The sequence below is a fragment of the Coturnix japonica genome, chromosome 5, assembly GCF_001577835.2.
Source record: "Coturnix japonica isolate 7356 chromosome 5, Coturnix japonica 2.1, whole genome shotgun sequence".
NCBI lineage: Eukaryota > Metazoa > Chordata > Aves > Galliformes > Phasianidae > Coturnix > Coturnix japonica.
The window spans coordinates 6,862,882-6,878,779 of NC_029520.1; the positions used below are offsets into that span (position 1 = coordinate 6,862,882).

General features: G+C 44.3%; 1 protein-coding gene and 1 long non-coding RNA gene across 14 annotated transcripts in view; both read left to right on the plus strand.

The window, feature by feature from the left end:
* Window positions 1-1,557: 1,557 nt before the first annotated feature.
* Window positions 1,558-8,518, plus strand: LOC107314377 (mucin-5B-like). 2 transcript variants are annotated; one of them, XM_015863531.2, is made up of 4 exons: window positions 1,558-4,940; window positions 6,152-6,284; window positions 6,746-6,820; window positions 7,594-8,118. In XM_015863531.2, the coding sequence occupies exons 1-4, from the start codon at window positions 4,934-4,936 to the stop codon at window positions 7,655-7,657; spliced, it is 279 nt and encodes a 92-aa protein (XP_015719017.1). In that variant the 5' UTR covers window positions 1,558-4,933; the 3' UTR covers window positions 7,658-8,118. The 2 variants fall into 2 exon arrangements, 1 of the variants encoding a protein (XP_015719017.1); XR_001555387.2 differs by lacking the exon at window positions 1,558-4,940 and adding an exon at window positions 8,402-8,518 and having other exon boundaries at window positions 6,047-6,284; window positions 7,594-7,728.
* A 5,112-nt stretch (window positions 8,519-13,630) lies between these two features.
* The window catches only part of LOC107314378, a 10,626-nt gene continuing 8,358 nt past the window's right edge, over window positions 13,631-15,898 (plus strand). For 3 of the 12 annotated variants that reach the window (XR_004307519.1, XR_004307521.1, XR_001555388.2), the window contains exons 1-7: window positions 13,640-13,864; window positions 13,970-14,023; window positions 14,401-14,448; window positions 14,556-14,763; window positions 14,901-15,002; window positions 15,160-15,244; window positions 15,323-15,452. This is a non-coding gene — a long non-coding RNA (uncharacterized LOC107314378). Of the gene's footprint in view, window positions 13,865-13,969; window positions 14,024-14,400; window positions 14,449-14,555; window positions 14,764-14,900; window positions 15,003-15,159; window positions 15,245-15,322; window positions 15,453-15,898 lie in introns of all 12 variants that reach the window. The other 9 variants (XR_004307520.1, XR_004307523.1, XR_004307516.1 and 6 more) reach the window with 8 other exon arrangements.

Genomic DNA, 15,898 nt, shown 5'->3' on the forward strand with positions numbered 1-15,898 from the left:
TACCAGCCCTACTCAGTGCTGCCTACACCGCACCTCGAACAGCACAGCCTCCCAGCTCCCTGCCTACAGCAGCCCCTTTTGGTTTATTTTGTTTTGTTGTTGTTGTTTGGTGTTTATTTATTTATTTTTGCTCTAATGAGCCCAGAGTCTTGTCTTGCCCAGCTGTGTAACTTAGAAAGTTTCCAAAAGGGGTCTGGGGGGAGGAAAAGGCAAAGTAGCCAATGATACAGCCCCTGCCCAAATGACAGCTAATCAATTTTAGTATAACTCCTTAGTCTGAAATATTTGCTTAGGTTTCCTTAAGTTATTCTTAAGCTAGGTTTCTTTCAAGTTTTTGTTAAAAATAATATTACTAAGCTAAGTTAATTAAGTTAAAAATTCAAGGTAAGCAGATATATGTATATTACACGGTACACACCCACAGATGCCTACTGGAAATTAGAAGGCCATTGGAAGGGCTCTGATGCACACACTAGGAGGAATAAAGTAGTGACTCGCAGCATGTCCTCAGATTTGCCTCTCAGAAAGCAATCCAAACCTGCCTTGAGCAGTAGTGTACAGGTGAATTATGCTTCTGGAGATCCTGGTAGCCGCACAAGGTTGGTTCTGTATGCTCAAGTAAAGCAGCTTGGCCTTCTCTGGTCTTGCACACAGGCTGCGGCCAGGCTGCTTTCACACACTCAGTCCCTTCCTGTGCACACATCCTGTCTTTGACATCTCTTTTTCCACAGAGTAGAAAGATACTGCTTTTGTTTTTGATGAGCACTCATGGAAGAGTCACTGATTAAGTTAAGCTGGTTAAGAGAAGTAGCTTCTCCCTTCTTCATTAAAAGCAAAAAACCTCAACCCCACACACAACCAGTTACCATCTCCAAACAATCAAACCAAGACCACAACATTTGTGCTGAGCTGTTGCTTTTAAACAGAATTGTTCATGCTAAAAAAAAAAAAACTCCAAAGCTGGGGGAGAGTTTTCAGCTGCTCTCTGATGATCCATCTCAGGAATGCGAAGGGGTGATAAAGGGAGATGAGAAGGGGGATGACGATGTTGATTCTCTGGAGTCAGCACAGGCCTTTTCAGTTACTGAGGGAAAAGCCTTGGAATCCTTGTTTGCAGAGGAGGACTATGATTTGCCTGAGAGGCTGTTAAAAGAATTTCGGTGGCTTTCGGTTAACTCTAGGTCGTTAGCTCAGGCAGTTCAAATTCAGGCTGCACAACAGCAGCGGGAGCTCGGTTCAGCAAAGCCCCTTAAAGATCCGGCAGACTCTCGGTATATGACCGTTAAGAACTGCGCACTTCAAGGAGATTTTATCTTTCAACCATTAGAGGGGGGAGGGCTGCTTGTACGCCCCGAGGTACGGGATCCTCAGGGCCGGCCCACATGGGAGCCTTTGGATTGGCAGCTAGTTAAGGAGTTAAGATCGGTAATGGCCACGTCAGGCTTGGCAAGTCCCGCCTGCCAAGCTCTATTGGCCATGATACAGATGGAGCTCAGCACCCCCTTTGATTGGCATAGTGTGGCCAGGGCGGTCCCATCGCCCGCACAAATTGTGCTTTTGGAAAGTAAATGGGAGTCGTTAGGACTGGCCCTAGTATCCAGTTTTCATAGTGACTGGGACTGTGCTTCTTACTGATTGGTATTGCTTTGTAACCTGTTATACTGCAGATAACAGCGGAGCGACATAATGGGAGAATTTCTAGCATTTCCAATGCAGTCTCAGGAACTGCAATTATTAGGCATTATCCAGGTTATTATCCAGTGTGCTTCTATTTTATTAATAAATTGGATGTGAATCAAATAGGATCTGATGTTACCAATGCTGGAATCTATGGGAATAGGCATTTGATGTGTTAGTAATGCTGGTTACAATGCTGTTAGCCTACCAATGAGCCTTTTCTAAATTGGAGAAGACAAAACCTGGACAGAAATCTCGGGTGAAGGGGATGTTCCTGTATCATAGTGTGATCACTTCCTTTCAGCCCGCTCATCAGGATTTGTAAACTATGACCGTGCATCACTTGAGACAAAGGCACACTCTAAGAGAGCTGATTTTAATGGCTTATTCTGTTTTCCAAGTGGTTGTTTGGGCTCTGTTTCATGTACTGGCCATGTGGATATGGTGTACAATTGGAAATACCCTTCAGGCTCTGCAAGAAACAAAAGCAGGAGAGAATCTGTGATGGGTGAGAAAGGTAAAGTGCACTTTGAAGCAGGGGACGCCCTGCTGGCACTGCCTGTCACATCCACGGCAAACACATTTTTGGCACATTTGCCCACTAATAATGATTCTATCTGACATGCAACTTCATAAATTTGTACGACCATTAATTATCTATTAGTTTCAAAGGCATGGTTGTGAGCACTCTACAAGTATTTGCTGCACAAATTTTAGTGATCATTCAAATCAATATATCAGAGTATGCAAAAGTTGAAGGCCTTTTTCTAATCAGTTACAGATCAACACAGAATGGGACCCTTTAGAGATTTATTTCCAGGTTGCAGTAAAAATGTTTCTGAATTTCTGAAAACTGGATTTTCTCTTGATGGGGAGCTTTGGGTTAAAATTGGTACAAAACTCCAGCAGACTTCTACTGTTAAAGACAGAACGGCTGCTAAACTGTTGTCTCTTTGGTACTAAATAATGGAAGGGCTTAATCAAATTTGACAAGGAAGAATGTCTTCAAACTGTTCCTGCCTGGATTCAACCCGTGTCTCAACTCCCCTTCCACCCCCCCCACCCCCCCCAACCTGCGCTGCTGTTCTGTGTTTCACCCCTGATGCTGCGATGCTGGCCGTGCCTCGTTTCCTTCCCCCCCCCCCAGGGGGTGGAGGAGGTGTGCACGGGGCTAGAGAATGCTGATCCAAACTCCCTGTTGCAGCACAGCCCTGCCATCTGCCGGGAAACGAGAAGAGAAGCATGTGATCGTGCACTATGACAGCAAATACGACCAAAATTGGTTGGCCACTGCCTGGCCAGCTCACTCAGACCAGCCACCGTCGGCAGTGCAGGAGTGGATCTGGCCACCGCCCAGTCAGTGCCGCAGACTGACAACACCGTGACTCTTATTCCAACAGGTGTCACGGGCCCCCTTGGGGACAGGCATAGCGCTCTCTTATTAGGATATTCTTCTGTTACATGGATAAAACTTCTGTTTTTTCCAGGACTTGCAGATGCTGACCATGCTGGGGTGCTTAACATAATGGCATGGATACCCTCACCCTCTGCTTTATTTCTACAGGGCAAATGATTAATTCCTTTTCATTCTGTGACTGGACCTGGCATCAAGGACCAAATTGGTGGATTTAGGACATGACAAAAAACAAACCATTGTTACCATGCTTAGTAGACGGCTGACAGTTATTAGGCCTCTTGGGGTTCTGGTGTTGGATGCTCGAATCTTCTAAATGACGCCCACAGATCTTCTCACATGGGGTCGAGGGTATGCTTGTATTTCCACAGGAGCTGGAACCCAGTGGATTCCTGCCTGTCTGGTCTGGCTGTGGTTGCCAGCTGCTGCTGCCTCTACTTCTGTTCCTGCTGCTGGGAGTGGGCCTGTCAGAGAAAACAATGCAAGTGTGGACTCTAACAACCCCCAAGTTGTTGGGGAATTTTTGGCTGCAGTATGCGAAGCCGACTAACTCTTCCATGGCGTGCTTGGCTCTTTCAGTGGTAGGTGATCCATTTTGTATCTGTGCTCTTGCCATACGTTATGTCTCGTTTCAACAAGACAGCCTGTGCCAATGGTGATTTGCTGAATAGGATCAGGGTGGTGAACAACAGAGGTAGTCATCTGCCCTTTGTTAGGTGCATGTATGAAGGGATCTGGTACTGCGAGCTCCTGTGGCAAAGGGCAATAGCAATGGGGTTGCTTATTCTCCAGCAGCCTCAGGGCCCTTGAGCAGGCAATGTTCGATGGCAGGCCCTGGCCACCGTGCGTCCCAACGTATCGGTGGTGGGGTGGGTTTGCTTTCACTCTAGCTCACCTAGTGCAAGGCTGCAAGGCAGCAAGGACTACTGGGGTTTCTTTTCCAATTTGCTTGGTCTTCCTAGCTGACTTGAGAATGTTCTTACTGTGGGTGTGATTGCTTTAGTAGTTATCCTGCTTGCTGTGTGTTTGATTCCTGTTATAGTTCATATTGTTCACCGTGTTTTGGATTGGGCAGTTAATCGCCTTCTCGCAGTTAATTTAGTTTTAAGTGCACCACATGGAGATGGCTATCAACCACTATCCACGTGTGACTCTGAAACATCACATTAGCAAAGAAAAGGGGGAGATGTTGGGGTACTGAGTTGTCTTTGTAAGGATTTATGAGTGCATACAGTAGCTCTGAGTGGATGGAGTGTTCTTGAATAGCTGAGTTAGGCCTGTAGGTTAAGAGTTTGTAGGCAGGGGGTTTAGGCACAGGTTCTGTGTACAGGTTCTGTTGCATGCATCGGGTTTTCGCAGTGTGTGTACGCATCTGCCCGGAATTTAGGATGGTATATAAGGACTGTGACACCGCAATAAATTGAGAGATGACATCATGGCAGCCACGTTTATGTCTCTCTCCCCTGGACGGTGGAGGTCCCGGAATAAGTCGGGTTAATTGGCGGTTACGTCAAGAGACTGTATTCACACACAATCCCTACAGGTAGGACTGCCAGTTGTTGAAAATCATCTGCCTTTTTAAATTCAGCTTGTCTGTCAGTAAGTTTTATGGCAGGACTGTAATGGCAAATGTAACTGCTACAAACAGGTAATAAGAATTTCTGCCACTGTGCTTCTCTGTGGCGAGCTATGTGGTAATATGCTGCTGATGGGAAAAGAAACCTTTAAACCCTGAGTTTTCTCTTTGCTTTTCTTTCTTAGCTGGACCTGGAGGAAATATCTAAAGAGAAAATATGTGGTCTGTGTGGGAACTATGACGGCAATAAGAAGAATAATTTAATTATGGACGGTAGGCCATGAACACAGCATGCTGAATGTAGGAGTGTGTTATACATCACATGAAACTTGGCGCCTGTTTCCTCTATGTGGGGTTTCAGATTTCTGAGCAGACATCTTTAAAAACCCAAACATTACCAAAGGTGGAACATCTAAAAGTTTGTGGGATGATCTGAGATTCTCTGCTGCTTGCAAGTGTCTCTCAAACATTGCTGACCCAGTTTAATTGCCCACTTGTCATGCAGCAGCATTGCTAAGTTTCCCACCGACTGTAACAAGCATTAAGGAATTTGCAGTCTCAAATGTGACATGATTGCACTTCTGCCCTTCTGCTTTCATCACTTTACAGCTGGGTATCAGGTGCTATCAGTTTTGGCTATGTAATGAGAATAAGAAAGTGCCATGGGTGACCAGGCAGATTTCACTGATTATTTTTGCAGAAAACACGGCGCCATCTACTGACACCTTTGGGTGCAGTTCTGAGCCGCAGGGAGGGCAGCGCAGCAAACAAATGAGGCTGCAGTCTTGCAGCAGAGTATGAGAGGCAAGAAGCTTGCACTCCATTGTATTTGCTGCAGGACTGAAGTCAAAATTTTAACACCATCCTTTTGTGTAATTTCTGGGTTTTTTAAGTCACAAAAAAATAAAAAAATAAAAAAAAAAAAAATGTTGTCACCTACCATTCAGAAAGAATAATTAAATTTCAGACTGTGTCAGAAAGATCCCTCATATCTAGGATCAAGTGTCTGTTAGTGCTTTGGGAAAATATGTCCCTATTCTCAGTGTAATACGTAAATTGTGCTCCTGTCTTCCCAGCTTCTTTAGCCTGTACAAAGCAGCAAGTTACCGGATGAATACGCACGCATCCAAAGCTGCACTTTAGGTGGCAATAGTATTATGCAAAGTGATCCGTATGACCATTATGCATATAAAATTTTGTTAGACCATACATATTCATAAAGAACCAAATCTTTGAAAGTGATGTATAAAGTATAATAGGAAGGTCAAGAGTCTCATGTGATTATTGTTGCTGAGGCTGTCAGCAGTTCTTGATCGAGATGCGCCAGATTCCTGATCCTAACCCAAATGGAAGTAACACCAGGAAGTTATATACTGTGTTATGGTATTTTGATTAAGATTTGGTAAGGGTGAGATGCATATTTATAGCTGATTAACTGATCTAAAGGGCTGTGAAGGATTCAGATGAATCTGGGGGTTTTGCAGGATCGAAAATGCACCCGAGGCAGTTTGGGAACTTTCGCAGAGTTGAGGATCTGTCAGGAAAGTGTCCTGATGTGAGGCCAGAGGACCACACTGAAGACATCCTACGAAGGATGATGATAGATGCAGTAAATATGTAAGTATGTGTGGTTAAGGAGTATAAACCTTCCTGAACTATAACAGTCCTGAAGTGACTGTGTTGAAACAAGGGCTATTTAGAGAACAGAATGTTATGTTACACTTGAAGGACTGTTCTACTATAGCAATAAAGAAATCTGTAAGTGGGAAAATATGCAATTTTATGACAGCATCGAGGCCGAGAAAAAGAACCTCGTAACAGAAAGTTAGACTGGATGACCTCTGGAGGCCCATGTGATCATGGACTTGTGTCATCAGAGGTTAGGATCCACATCCATCAGCCTGATAGTTGCTCAAATATCAATTATTGCTTTTCTTTTCCCCTCAGAAAAAAAAGTGCAAGAAACTTCTGTCCCGGTTTGGAAACTGCCCCAAAATGGTTGCTTTTGATGTAGCTACCTGTGCTGAGGATGCGTGCAACTGTGTGATTAATTCTTCTCATTCTGATTTGTTTCCCAGCTGCATATGCAGCACTTTAAACCAATACTCTCGAGACTGCGTTGTCTGTGGAATTGAGAACCGAAGAGCTTTGTTGTAAGTATTACTGCTCTGGAGTTCAGGATGTCTGACATCTATGTGTGAGTCCTAATCCCAGCAGAACAAAGATAGGAGCTCCTTTAACTCCATTGACTCAATCTGTAGAAGTACTTTGACAGAAATGTTGTTAATGAAAAAGCCTCAGCGAGTTTAATGAGGTTTTGCTCCCCAGTTAGAACCTGTATCTTAGCATCTTCTCTCTTCTCCTTTTTTCATGTTTTTGTTTTTTGTTTGTTTTGTTTGTTTGTTTGTTTGTTTTGTTAAGTTTTGATATCTAATTTAAAGAAGAAACACAGAAGTTTAACATACCTGTTCTTAGGTGCTCCTTTGCTTTACTACTCAGCAGTTGCAGCTACTGAGCAGGAAATCCCTGCCAATCTGGGGTGAAGACTACTGGTAGTTCTTCGAAACAGCTGTTGTGGACTAGGATGAAAGATTAATGCCAGAATGAGAGTCGCCTGAGGCAAAAATAAGTTACTGCTGCTCCTGGTGTCTTTTGCTGTTATCATGACTTCAGCCAACCTGGAATTAGCAGAATAATGTTAAGTAACTAATATTTCCCAGAATTATTATTATTTTCTACAAAGATTAAGTAAAAGAAATTGTTAGACATTCCTCTAGGGGGTAAAAAGACACGACACGTCTGGATAGAAAGTTTTGCAACCAAGATTTGGGGGAAGGGAGGAAGAAGGAGTTGGGTAGTGATGCAGTGATTTTTAAGAGCTAATAAATTCATCATTAACATAAAACATTTTTCTTTGGTTTTGCAGATCAGGAATGGTTTTGCAGACCAGACAACACGGAGTACATGGAATGTGGAAACTCCTGTGCTGACACGTGCGCTGACCCAGAAAGGAGCAAGATATGCAAAGCCCCACCTACAGATGGATGCTTCTGTGCTCCCAGTAAGGCAGTTTGCTTCTTCCAATAGGTCACCCAACAAGTGACAAAGATGGAGAATATTTCCTTTAAGTTAGTGGCGTTTTTTGGGGTTCTTTTTGTTTGTTTGTTTGTTTGTTTGTTTGTTTGTTTTGTCCTTTATGATTTTACACTAAAATCAGTGAATAAGCTCTTTCTTCTAGTATAATTTAACAAATTCCTTCTTCATGGAAATGTAGAATCACTGAACCACTGGGGTTGGAAGGGACCTCTAGCAATCGTTTTCATGCTCCTGCTATAGCAAGTTCTCTACAGTAGGTGGCACAGGAAAGTGTTCAGCTGGATCTCAGAAGAACCAAATTTCTAAAGATTCAGGATCTTGATGCTGAGCCAGGGGATAGAAATGACATTTTTTCAAAGGAGAGGGATTCTCTAGTTAGTAATGTTGTGTAGAACTCCAGTAACACACAGAGATACTCTTTGGGATATTTTACCTTACATTGCTGTCATTTGTGCTCTAGTGAGAATTCATTCACATCAGTTAATGCCCAAGAGGGCACGGTGCATTGCTTTTGATAAAACATGCCCCACTCATTCATTTGCAGAAATGACACAAGGTTTTTTTCTTTGTTTTGATCTTCCTTCATGGTATTTCCCAGACTTACTAAGAAATATTAACCGGCCAATGTGTCCGAACAGGAACTATCTTCGATGACCTCGGTGGCAAGAAATGTGTTCTCAGAGACAGCCGTCCCTATATGTTTCGAGGCAAAGCTTACTCACCTGGAGGGACTTACTCCACTCCTTGCCGAAACAGGTACTGTTGTAAACCTGATTGCACTGACAAGACAGTGGCAGTTATTGGAGAGCATTTATTAGCTGCATTCTGTTCTTTGACCCTTTTTGCTGTTCCTAACGTCCTAAGTAATTGTGGCACTAATGCAAAAACTGGGGTCTGAATAGCAAAAAGTGTTTGGAAAAACTCTGAGGTGACCCTCAACCACGCACTGCTATCGCCCTCACTTGGAGATGCCGGCAAATATTAAGCCTGGGATACCCACCTGCAGGAAAAGGAGACTCTTGGTTGATTAGTTTAGAAGCACTGGCCTCTGAAGTGTTGCAACTCCATGCTAATGAGTAGTTTTCCAACCACTGGTAGATCTAAATGGCTGTTTCAAAGCTCGGATCTCAATAATTTACTCTGTGGTGCATGGATGGGCAGAGCAGATGTTCTGTGAATCCCTTTGGTTTAACTGTTTCCTACTCATTCTCAAAGGCAGGAAATACTCCCCAAAACCTGAGTTTCGAAGGGCTCTAAGTGGTTTCCATATAGGCATGGGCTCAGTCTTCACAAAATCTGAACTAACACGGCCTGGCTGTTCTCCTCTTGCATTAACAGCTCTAATTTTTACAAATGCTTATTAATTCATCCTCTGAAGAGTTGCAACAGCAACTTGCTGAATCATCGATAGCATAAAGTGATGCAAGATCCTGTTTGAAGAGGTTATTTCTTTTAAAAGGTTAAGTAAGCAGGTTAGGCCCTGCAAAATATTTCTTGTTTGAGCAACTCGGTGTCTCTGAAGGATATAGCATGAAGACCAGTGTGATCTTCTCCCACTGATTGACAAGCAGAGCCTTAGTATAAAATCTTTCTCCCTCACAGATTTAATAAGCATCTGAAAAACAAGTAGCTGATGAGACAAAAAAAGAGAAATTGATCAGATACAAGATCTCAACCTTTGCTCTTTTGCAGCTATATTTATTCTAACTCACTACTCATTTTTGTGTTTTCTACAGTACTTGCAAAGGAGGCCACCGGAGCTGTATCTCTGCCTTGTTGTGGAAGCTGCAGTATAGATGGCGGATTCCATATAACAACCTTTGATAACAAGAGGTTCAATTTTCATGGTAACTGCCATTATGTCTCAGCTAAGGTATGAACTATCTCCCATTTCACTCCTGAATCTCTAGAGTAACATGAAGCCTCAAGCTGTGCTGGAGCTCAGTATGACTTCATTTGATTAAATGGTCTCGATCCATCAATGCACTTCAATACATACTCAGTATTAAACCACATAATTTTTTCTATTTGCAACTGACTTGCAGTTCAACTGTGCTGCTAAGCATCAAGCTTTTGCATTTTTAACACAGTTTTACATTCCACTCCCCCCCCCCACACACACACACACTTCGTTTTTGTTTGCTTGTTTGTTTTTTGGGCAAATGTGCTTTCTTACTGGATGCATTAATGTAGATTAAAGCATTTCTCCTGAAACTTTCTTCATGTGTGACTATAGAAATGAAGTGGATGAGCTGTGTCCTTCCCAAAAAATTGGCTATTCTATTGACTCTGTACAAACACTACCTACTCAGGTTGATGCATGGAAAGAGTAAAGGGGAAAAGCAGTGAACATTATTGGGACTAGAAGTGAAATTCAGCAATTTGCAGTCAGAAATTAAACGCCTCAGATCTTTTATTCTTACACTGTAGTCTTATATATATATATATATATATATATATGTTTGTTTGGTTTTTTTTCCTTTTTTTAAAATACCATGCTAATGACTTCTGCACATCCCGTTTCTCCCCTCTTTTCAGAATGGTGATGACACATTTGTGGTGATTGGAGAGATCGTCCAGTGTGGGACATCAAAGACAATGACCTGCTTAAGGAATATCTTAGTTACACTAGGAACAGTAAGTAACTTGCTTTATCAAGCACACAGAATGTCACTTTTATTTAAGTTCACAGGGTTCATTTATATTCTATTATACTGTAGAATCTTTTTGGTCTGTTGCAGTCCTGGGACTGCAAGCTTAATACCAGCAGATGATGCAGTGCATGTGTTTATTAGTTTTGTTCTACAGGAGTTATTTTCTTCCCAGTTTCTTGGATTCTGGCTTTTCCATTTTCTTCAGAAGTGAATGGCTCAAAATTATCTTTGTCAGTTTTCTGCGTCTTTTCTGTAACTTCCATTATGAAGACATCGCTTCTTAATGCTTAAGGAAGCTTGGTTATTACTGTCTGTCTCACGTGCATTCATTACCACAGGCTTTTTCCGTTTTCTGTACAGACAATAAAAAGCTGTTCCTGTGGGAATATCTACATGAACAATTTCATTGTGAAGCTTCCAGTAAGCAAAGGTAAGCAAAGGTGTTTCTCCACAACTCTCTCAGAATAGCCTACATCAATTTACAGTTTGATTCCTGCTCCAGTCTCTGATTATAAGGATCCTGCCCATTACAATGTCACTGATTTAGGTAGATACACTCTGACTACCTGCAGGATTCCTGTGTTACACTGTGCTGGCAAAAGGGAGTTTCTGTTTTCCGTGCCTCATAAAGATTGTTGAAGTGTGGGGGTTTTTTTGTTTGTTTGTTTTTTTGTTGTTTTTTTTTTTTACATTTAACTCTTTTCCTCTTTAGATGGCATCACCATCTTCAGACCCTCAACGTTTTTCATCAAAATCTTGAGCTCAACTGGAGTACGGATTCGTGTGCAAATGAAACCTGTAATGCAGCTCTCTATAACAGTTGATCATTCTTACCAGAATCGCACATCTGGTAGGATGTGTTCACTCTTTAACAACTTTTAGCTGCTTATCTGTTAAGGATTAAAATATTTGATTTTATATTGCCTTTTTCATGTTAGAACCCGTGATTCAATCTATACTTTTCTGCAACAAAAGATTGGCCAAAACCTTCTATTTGCTGAAGATAAACTCTGTGATGTTTAGTGTGTGCACAGCTTTTGGGTTCTATCTGTAAAAGCATGCTCTCATTACAGTCTTGTGAGATTCTGACAGCATTCTCATTTTTGACACTGATCTCTCACTAACTTTTTGTATCTCTGTTTCCTATCTGTGGGATAGAATAACATCTGATCCCTCTGACTCATTTTGGTTTGCTTTTGCCATTTTATTTGACTGTAAGCTTTTTGGAAAGGACTTCTCTGCCTGTTGGTGATTACTGAAGCATATTTATGCAGTTTCCAATTTCCATGCCCTCACTAAGCGCTAATGTAGTACAGGAAATAACAATTACGAACTAAAGATATGGTTGTATCTGATTTGTGGGGAGATAATGAAATTGAGCTTTTTTCAGGCAAGCACCACTATAGAGATAAGGGTATTTATCGTGAAGTCATTGCTTTTCCCACTTGTATTATGATTTTTTCTTCTTTCTTCTCTTCTTCTTCCTCTTTCTTTATCACTACACAATACACAAATGGGTCTGATGAGGAGTTGGCATGTCAGTTCTAGTTTTCCACTGATAATGGTCTTCCAAAGCACTGTTTAACACTAGTCTGTCCAGAAGAGAAAGGAGTAGAATAAACTTCATCAGATTTTTACAACTGGGAAAAACCAGAAACAAACAATCAACAACAACAACAATAACCAGTTGTGTGGGAATTAAAACTTTGTTAGTGAAAATGCAAGATGTAAAGCTTTTAGAGTACTTTTCTCCCTCCCCTCTTACACAGTCTCACAGTCTTGTGCGGGTTGGAAGGGACCTTAGAGATCATGGAGTCCAACCCCCGGGATTCGAGCCTCCTGTGTAGCAGAGCGGCACTTCTACCACTTGCGCCACAGGGGGGATTCAAACCCGGGTCTCTAGTGTTGCAAAGTGGCATCCTTAACCACTGCGCCACCAGAGGCACTTTCTGGCTTGGAAATTTTGTAACATTACAATAAGTAATGAAGATACAGCTGTTTAGCATGTACAGCAGAGTCACCAATAGTTTTATAATGTAGCTTTTATAGTTTGCCAGTCACACTATCGATTATACAAAAAGAGATTTGATCCCTTTAAATGATTTTTTAAAATTACACCTGATTTTAAAGTTTACTATCCCCTTTACTACCTGCCGTTGTCGGAGGTAACGTAGCACTTCCGTCAGAAGGATGCTCTGCTCACTTAATATATGAAAAATGAATGTTAAGTTTTAATAATAAAGCAATAGCATATTTTGTTGGTTTGTCGTGATTCTGTTCTTTTTTTAATGTAGTTTTGTTTTGTGTGTGTGTGTAAATTTTATATTTACTGAAGTAAAGGTTGTTTTTGTATAAACATTTAAACTTTAAGAAGGAATAAAAGAAAACCTTTTTTTGGTTCTCCAGTTTTCTCTGCTAGAACATGCAGTAGAAAGAAGTTTGTATTGTTTAATAAATCAGTTAGTTGTTTCATGTGAATGCGTGTCTGTATTTTTACATGAGGGAGCAGTCATCTCAGTATCTCACGTGCGTCACCATAGCGTTCTTTTGGCTACCGCATAACATTTGATCCAAACATTCCTAAAGTAGTGGGACGAAACAAATTAAAAAGACGAGGTAGTGAGAGAGAAACTTTGGCGGAGCGAGAAGAGAGATGGCACGGCGCTCCGCTTTCGGAGCAAAACGGACGGGCCACACGGGGCCAAACTCCTCCGTTGCGGCTGACGCGGGCAGAGCGCGGCCAGGAGAGTCCGCGGCAGCCGGGGTGGGGGCCGGGCCGGGCCGGGCCGGAGGGAGAGCGTCGGGCGGCGGCGCCGAGTATGTATACACATAATGCAAAAGCAGTCAGGAATTTTCTCCAGCACATCACCGACCCACCGGGGAATCCGTCACATCCCCGCTCCCATGTTTCCACTGCTGCCTTCAGCCACATTTTCTGTGTCAGATACCAAGTATTTTTAGGTTCATAAATATATATATATATACTTTTTCTTTTGAATGAAGGGCAGAAGGAAAGGGGAGCAGAGACAGCACGAAGCAGAGGCCGCTGGAAACCGTTAAGGCCGGGGACGTTTTTCGGAAGGGCGTCGTGAGACGCAAAGCGAGCCGTTTGAATGAGGCACAGTGATTTAACTTATTAATGTATGTCACAACGAGGTGACAAGAAGCGCATTACAAACTGGAATGGAAAGTGCAGTTCAAATCCTTAGATCAGATCTGAAGTCCGCGTGTCGAGCTGTCAATTCCCCCGGCCGGCGCTAACGAGGGAACGACTCCCAGGTGCCGCGGGGCCGCGGCCGCCCGGGCTCAGCTGCGCCTCGTTGGCGGCCGGGGGCGGGTTCCGGCCCGAGCGGCTCTTAAGCTCCTCCCGAGGCCGCAGGGAGCCATCAGACGGCTCCGGGATCTCATAGAGTGCGGACGTCGGCGTGGGCTCCGCTCCTTCGTCAGGTTGGGCTCTGCCCCTGGGGCTGCGGAGCACCGCGATGGGCTGCTTTTGAAACGGGTCCTTTTTTTCTTGTAACGTTCTCTTTGTGTTGTGCCGTTTTGTTTCAGGTTGCGGTGGGACGTTTCCCGGTGAAGATGAGCCCGATCCGGTGAGCCGTTCAGGTAGGAACGGGACCGCGGACGCGGCGAGCTCCGGGGAGCCGTTCGGGGCCGTCCGCCCGCAGCGGGAGGCCGCCGGGCTCTCGCCGCGCTCCGTCCGGGGTCGGCGCGGAGCTCCCCCGGCTTCTCGGAGCCGGGTTAACGTCGTCGCCCGGCTGCCGCGTTTTCGGAGCGGGCCGCCGCTCCGTTCTCCGAGTCGTGGCGAGGTCCCGGGGCGCATTCAGCCCCCTCCGGGCTTTTTATCGAAGGCTTCGGGTTCTCTCGATGTCATCGATAGGAGCGAGCGAGACGGGGCCGTGTTGTTCCAGCCTCGGGGCAGCTGGGAAGGCGAGGGTGCAGCAACGCAAAGCGCTGCTGAAACAAGTTTTGTTCTCTTTCAGGCCGAGCATCTCGTCAGCCCGAAGCGGCGAGCGTTCAGAAGCCGCTCGGTAAGCTCTTTGTTCTGGGTTCTCTTGTCAGGCCGCCTTTCAGCCTTTTTAGTTTCACCCCCTGCCCTTTATTTGTAACTTGAGGAGCGCGGTCTCTTTCCCATCAGGGAGACGCGGCGGCACGGCTCGCACGACCGGACCGCCGTGTTCTTTTCCGGAACTCCTTGAGCTCTGCCTAAGGATGAAGGAAGAAGTAGGGGAGCCCCGGGGCGCCTCACCCCAGTCGAGGCGCTGCCGGAGCTCGTATTCCCGGTCTAGGAAGGGCTCGCGGGCGATACGGTGAAGTTTGGGATTAGACCGGGAAGACGCAAGGCAGTAAGTATCTTCTATTGGAGCACCACATCCAAAGGGCTTCCGAACAGATCCCAGGGCGTGGAGTCAACCACCTCCCTTGGGAGCCTATTCCAGCGTTGAACTATCCTTTGTGTAAAGTAGCGTTTTTTGTCTTCCAGCCTAAAGGTACCTCGTGGCAAGCGGAGGTCTTTTTTTGGGAGGTCTTTTTTTGTCATCTCGTCACCAGTGAGAAGAGACTAGTCAGTAGCCCTGCCCTCACGGTAAGCACCTCAGAGATAGCAGAAGAGAGCAATAAGGGTAACCCCTTAGCGTCTTTTTCCCTGGATCGTAACGGGCTAAGCCCAGGCGTGCCGAGGAAGCCGGCAGAAGCGAGTATCGAAGAGCTTCGCGTCCCGTCGTTTTCGGTCTTTGTTCCAGGCCAGGCGGGCGAGGACGGAAGGACAGCGCGAGTGAGAGCAGCCTTGAGGGAGGGCGAGAAGGACAGGCGGCGTGACAGCGGCCGGTAGGCGTCCCCTTCCTTTGGCGGCACGGTGTCGGGACAGCACGTTCCGGATGTCACGTTTTGGTGCTTTTATTCCAGGCTGAGCGCTGCAGCGGAGCATTCGGCAGCGAGGACGAGCGAGCCCCGCGGCCCGGCTGTGGCAGCATCCCCTCAGCAGCAGTTTGAGGAGCAGAGTCGGCACGGTCTGGATGCGTCTGCGTGGAGTCAGGTGAGTGTCTTTGAGTAGTTCGGGGTGTGTTGCCTTTGGCTGTCAGGGGATTATGTGGTTTGGTTTTTGTTGTTGGTTTTTTTAGGAGCGTGATGGTTTGGCTTTAAGTTGGTTTTATTTTAAGTTAGTGTAGTTGGTTTCTGTAGTTGGTTTTTTAGTAATGTGTTGGTTTTTGGTAGCTGGTTTCTTAAAGCTCTTTTTTGTGGTTTTTCTTAGTTTTTTAGTAAGTTGTTGGTTTTTGTAGTTTTTTAGTAGTTGGTTTTTTAGTAATTTGTTGGTTTTTGTTAGCAATTGGTTTTCTGTAGTAGGTTTTTTTTAGTAAGTTTGTTTTGTAGTTTTGGTTTTTTAAATTAAGTTCTTGGTGTTTTTGTAGTTGGTTTTTGGTTCTTGGTGTTTTTGTAGTTGGTTTTTGGTTCTTGGTGTTTTTGTAGTTGGTTTTTGGTTCT